At 40.3% G+C, this 6,000-nt stretch overlaps 1 protein-coding gene across 2 annotated transcripts in view; it reads right to left on the bottom strand.

The window, feature by feature from the left end:
- Window positions 1–1,882: 1,882 nt before the first annotated feature.
- The window catches only part of syk (spleen tyrosine kinase), a 31,306-nt gene continuing 27,188 nt past the window's right edge, over window positions 1,883–6,000 (bottom strand). For both annotated transcript variants that reach the window (XM_020042689.3, XM_010887500.5), the window contains 3 exons: window positions 3,818–3,958; window positions 3,267–3,379; window positions 1,883–2,548 (listed from right to left, as the gene is read on the bottom strand). In XM_020042689.3, the coding sequence (XP_019898248.2) occupies window positions 2,473–2,548; window positions 3,267–3,379; window positions 3,818–3,958 (330 nt within the window). In that variant the 3' untranslated portion in view covers window positions 1,883–2,472. The remainder of the gene's footprint in view (window positions 2,549–3,266; window positions 3,380–3,817; window positions 3,959–6,000) is intronic.

Genomic DNA, 6,000 nt, shown 5'->3' with positions numbered 1-6,000 from the left:
TTCAGTAGTGATGGGCATTCCTAGTCATTCTGGTGATCCGGCTCCATTTACCGGAAATTGCTAGCTCATTTGGCTTCCAAATGGCGCCGTGTTCATAAATGCAGTTTGTACATATTCTTACTGCAATCAGTCTTGCTCGGGATACTGCATACAGATCACGCCGGCTACCATGAAAGTACTCCGTACTGTACATATCTGGATGGTTGTTCCAAGCCCCTATAACTCCACTGGTTGTGCTAATTTGTACTGGTCGGCACCCTAGGGTGCGCTACGCCCGCAAACTACTAGGCGTAAAATCTACAGTAACTCAGTAAAGGCTTACACCCTGCTAGTTCGATAACAATTATACTCCTGAAGTCCTGCGAAGAGCGCATGCTGCATCGGACGTAGTAGGCTATGCACATCCAGCTGGCGCAAGCGGCCCCTGCTCTCATAAGTAACGATTACCTGCTTAAAGGGAATGCTCTGATACAGGAAATCCCAATACAGGTGGCTCATTTGCTACCTTGACTTTACTTACAGTGCCAAAGTGACAGGTCCTGTGTTTATTACGCATGCGTACAGTAGTCCCGTTCACAATAGATCTAATTGGAAGGTTTGTCATTAAATCATTATACGTGAACTACGCATGCGTACAGCAGTCCCGTTCATGACAGATCTAATTGGAGCGGGTGTCATTAGGTCTTTATAGGTCAACTAAACACAGGTGGCACTTCCACACAGCAGAAAACATTTTTTTTCGTTCATTCATATCATAAATAGCTTCCACAACAATGAATGCTGTATTATAATCTGAATCTTACCATAATTAACTAAAGCTGCAAAATATATGTTGCACACGTGTTGAACTATGTGAACGTTTTTGTTATTTATCGCCTTCTTACATACTTAGTGGTCAATACAGAAAGCTACAAGAAGCTATAAGATAAGTAACTTTGGCTAATTGAGAATAACATAGGTAAAGGTAAGTTAAATTAGCGTTTTATACCTGTCCAACTCAATATTAGCAAAATAAGTCCAAGCCTACCTGTTTGGCGCTGTAGCATATCCTTCGGATTTTATAATTGAGGCATTTTAAATTATATATTCCTTTTGCCACACGGAGATTACTGCGTGAAACTATCGGTTTGATGACGTTGTGGCAACAACCTAACGCCACAAGTCACGTGACATTCCATGATTATTTTAGGGTGTTCAAAGAAGTGTGTTTACTCAGACTTGTTGCTAGATCGGGTAGGGCGGTCCAACTATGCTAGTGAACTGACCACATATTGAACACATCTGGTCCTAGGTGCATGACCGTGAACTAAATCACGCATGCGCAGTAAGCACACGCGGCAGTGTTCCACTTTGGCGGAAATGTCAAAAGCTAAATTGTAAGACCTGCGACTTACATTTCTAACATAATAGGCCGGTTTCACAGACATATTAAACGTAGTCTAAGACTAAAACAACAACCTAAATGTCGTTTTTTATTGAACCAGATTTTTTTAGTGCTGGACTAGGCCTAATCGTCAATGCGTAACCGACCCAATATGTTTATGTTTTGTAGTGATAGCGGTTTCCCAATTTTGTGTTTTCGCTGTGATAGAACCTCTCACGCTGTAGTTCGAGTGAGAGCTACCTGTTTGAGAGACCGTCCAACAATTATTTCTTACAATGCGATTTATTAACTTCGAGAGATGTTTTTCGTTGCTCCCCTTTAATGAGGGCATTGTAAGTTCTGATTGACTATTCAATCGCCAAGCATAGGTACATGCATTGATTTACAGATCAGAGTAATTTATATTTTTGGTTCAGTCAGTTCAATGTTTTAGGCTTTGTCCATGAATACAAACAGTGTGATTGTTCAAAATAATTTAACTGATTAACTTTGTGTAGAAATTAAGTCATCATTTAATGTATACCAGAACACAATAATTTACATCAGATACAGCATTTACTATAACACGATGAGGAAAAAGCATTTTGATACATAATTTGAGCAGAATCATGGAATAAAAGCATCACAAAATGTCAATTAAGTGAAGTTAACAAAAGTTGTGACAAATTCCAGTCAATTAAAAATAAATCAATTAAATTAAGCCCAATTTACAACAATTTGTTTAGTTAGGTTTAATACTCATTTGTGTTCAATGTACCATGTGTTCTCTCTTCAAATACTGTTTATAATCAAGGTATACTGTATCTGTATAACACTTTTAAAATGAGAGTTACTTCCAAAAAGCCACTGGTGCCAAGAACGCAACACTAGCACCTGATAGGAATCTCCATGAGCCGGCTTTACAGAAGTGATAAACAGTTCTTGGATCTCACCTTTCAGATACGATTAAAACAAAAACGTGGACTGAACCAAATGCATTTAAATCCTATCCGGTAAAGTAACTTTTGCAGAGGAAAAACACCAGCCCTGAGGTCCCAAGTGAAACTCCTTCCTCCACTTCTCTCCAAAGGCAGCTGACTGGGATGATTTCACTGCGATGATATGTCATAGTAGAAGTCTCTAAGCCTCGACTCAACGACTAAAAACCCAGGCCTTTCATCCGGCCTATAGGAGATTAAAAAGAAAACGGTAAATACACTACATCAGAGTCACATGGATACAGACATCTTTGGATACAGTATTACTGTAAATGGACAGTCATCAACAAAATTCAATTACTGGAGTCAACTGTGGAAATGAGGCATAAGGGTGACCAAATGTCCCAGACTGTGCAGGAATGTCCCACTACCAAACTATAATGCCATTTATCTTTAAACAAATGTAAATATATTAATACAGACAATATCAATGTTCCAATAGTTATTACGGTGATCTCCAAAAGTATTTGGATAGTGAAATTTTTCTAGTTTTCTTGTAGATCTGTATTCCAGCAATTTGGATATAAAATCATACAATGTCTTTTAGTAGGCCAAAATGTCTGTGAGTGGTAAAATAATTTGCATATTTTAAATATGGTCACTATATACAGTTTGACTACCTATGACAGATAAGTATTGTAATCAGTTATACAATGCATACAGTCAGCATTACAGTCAGTATTTAGTACCCAGTCCTTTTTACTTTCATTTTAATTTCTCCCTCACAATCAAATCAGTAGCTCCCTTTCTCTACTGTCCTACTGCATTGAATTGGTAACGAGGGTTCCGACAGGCTTGTGTTGCTTTTCCCCACTGTGGACAAGCTGACCTAGAACACGATATCCTTTGAACCCTATTTCCTGAAAACCTGCTAAGAGTTGCAGCACCAAGAATGACCCACTCACTTGTAGGTCCAGCATTTCTTCATGAGGTCATACATCTCAGGGGGACAGTTGACAGGGCTGTTCATACGTTCGCCGCTCTCAATCATTTGGATGACCTCGTTTCCTTTCATGCCCTGTGGACAGAGGGGTTGACGTGACAACACACCGCCTGGTGACAAAAAGCTGAATCCCAAATGGCACTTTATTCCCCATGTAGTGAACTACTTCTGACCAGAGTTTTAGTTTAAAGCAGCGCACTAATGTATGGAACAGGGCACCAATAGGGACACAAGCAGCAATTTTGCACAATGGAAGGGAGGTTGCAAAGTCCGACTTTAATCAGATAGACCAGAATTCATGCATTTGTCACTGAGGATAGATCCTAATTCACCTAAACACCTGTATCTTCCCATCCTAGTCTCGCAGACTGCACCTGTCCCATTCAGATAATCTGAGGCTTGACGATTGTCGAAACATAATTCTCAGAATAGTCTTTTCGTAAAAGGATTTAAATGCAGCGCCAAACAAACGGCCAAGGAGCATTTCGTTGCTGTTTGACAGAGGTACTGTACCTTGTATGGCTTCATTCCTAGTGAATACGCCTCCCACATCAGGACCCCGAAGCTCCACACGTCACTCTTACAGGAGAACTTGAAATAGTTCATGCACTCGGGGGCGTACCATTTCACTGGCCACTTTCCATGACCTTTCGCCTGGATAACAGGGTGAGTACAAACATGCCATCACCTCACACAGTTGTCGCATTTTCGCCGACATATTTTTTTCCAAACATCATCTACCCACTAAACATTTTTCAAAGTGTAAAAAAATTTATTGAAAGAATTACAACAAAGATGTTTTCATTATGTGTGTTTTCACACCCTGGAGGTGATACCGGGTAGGCGAAGCATTCTGCTGACAGTTTTGAATGATTTTGAACAGACTCTGCACAATATACAGTATATCGTTGGTTTTGGTCACATTTGTAGCCCAGGTTGGTCCAGCAGTCTATGCCGGGTCCTATGGTACAAACGGAATGCACCACCATGGGTTTGGGTCCGGCCCACTGCTTTTTCTACTTACTCGATACTGTCTCTGTCCAGTAAAGCATATATTTGCTAGAAAATACAAAAGGAATTGATGATGTGGGGTCTATTTGGTTTGGATTCACTGATGGATAGCAATATTCTAACATTGTGTCTTGTGAATCAAGACTCCCGATTGGGAACAGCTCTCTGACAGCTATTCTGGCATGTCTTTTCATAGAATGTACATATGTTTTCTTCTTAAATACAGTGGGTACAGAAAAGAATCACCCCCCTTTAAAATAATCACATTTTGTTCCTTTGCAGCCTGAAATGAAGAGAGACACAGTTTTGTTTCATTCGGGTGTATTTACTCAGTGCAACTTATAATATCCAAGTGAAAGATATAACAACAACATGTCAGATTTCTTTATTTTTTATTTAAAAACAATCACTGAGTTGGAAAAAGGATCACCCCCTTGTGTCAGTATTTTGTTGAACCACCTTTTGCTTTAATTACAGCCTTTAGTCTGTTGGGATATGTCTCTACTAACTTTGCACATCTATACGTTGCAATATTTGACCACTCTTCTTTGCAGAACTGCTCAAGTTCAGTTAAATTTGATGGTGACCGTTTGTGGACTGCTGTCTTCAAGTCATTCCACAGATTTTCAATGGGGTTTATGTCCGGGCTCTGACTAGGCCATGCAAGGACATTCACCTTTTTCTCCTTCAACCGCTGTGTGCTTTGGGTCATTGCCATGTTGGAAGGTAAATCTTCCTCCCATTGACAACTTTCTGGCAGAGAACAGCAGATTTTCCTCAAGAATTTGACAGTATTTTGCCCCATCCATTTTTCCTTCTATCCTGACAAGTGCTCCAGTCCCTGCTGCAGAGAAACAACCCCATAACATGATATTACCACCTCCATGCTTTACTGTAGGAATGGTGTTATTTGGATGGTGAGCTGTATTGGATTTTCGCCAGACATATCATTTGGCGTTGAGGCCAAATAACTCAATTTTAGTCTCATCTGACCATAACACCTTTTTCCACGTGGCCTTAGAATTTTCAAGGTGCGTTTTGGCAAAGCTCAGTCGTGACTGCATGTGGCCTTTCTTGAGGATTGGCTTTTTTCTTGCAACCCTCCCATACAAGCCACATTTGTGAAGAATTTGTGATATTGTTGTCACATGCACACAATGACCACTCTTTGTCATGAATTCCTGCAACTGCTTCAGAGTTGCTGTAGGCCTCTTGGTAGCCTCTCTGACCAGTTTCCTCCTGGCTCTTTCATCCAGTTTGGAGCGACGTCCTGACCCAGGGAGGGTCTGTGTTGTACCAAATACCTTCCACTTCTTAATAATAGACTTCACTGTGCTTCTAGGCACTGATAAAGCCTTAGAATTTTTTTTCCATCTCCTGACTTGTGCCTGTCCACAACTTTATCCCGGAGATCTTTTGACAATGCCTTGCCACCCATAGTAGATTGTTTTCGTCAGTTGCACTACCAAGGACTGAAATGCTTCAGGAAAAGCTTGTTTCATGCTGAGCTAATCAAAATGACCACAGCTGATCACAGTTGAAAGTCAATTGGCTTTGTATGCTATTGAGAAGGTGATTAACTACACCTGGTTGGGTTTACAAGTCATCTTTAGGAGGGGGGTGATTCTTTTTCCAACTCAGTGATTCTGTTTTTTAATTTGTAATTTTTTTTTTCTGACAAGTTG

This window comes from Esox lucius, chromosome 23 (assembly GCF_011004845.1).
Source record: "Esox lucius isolate fEsoLuc1 chromosome 23, fEsoLuc1.pri, whole genome shotgun sequence".
NCBI lineage: Eukaryota > Metazoa > Chordata > Actinopteri > Esociformes > Esocidae > Esox > Esox lucius.
This window is presented reverse-complemented; position numbering and strand designations above follow the sequence as displayed.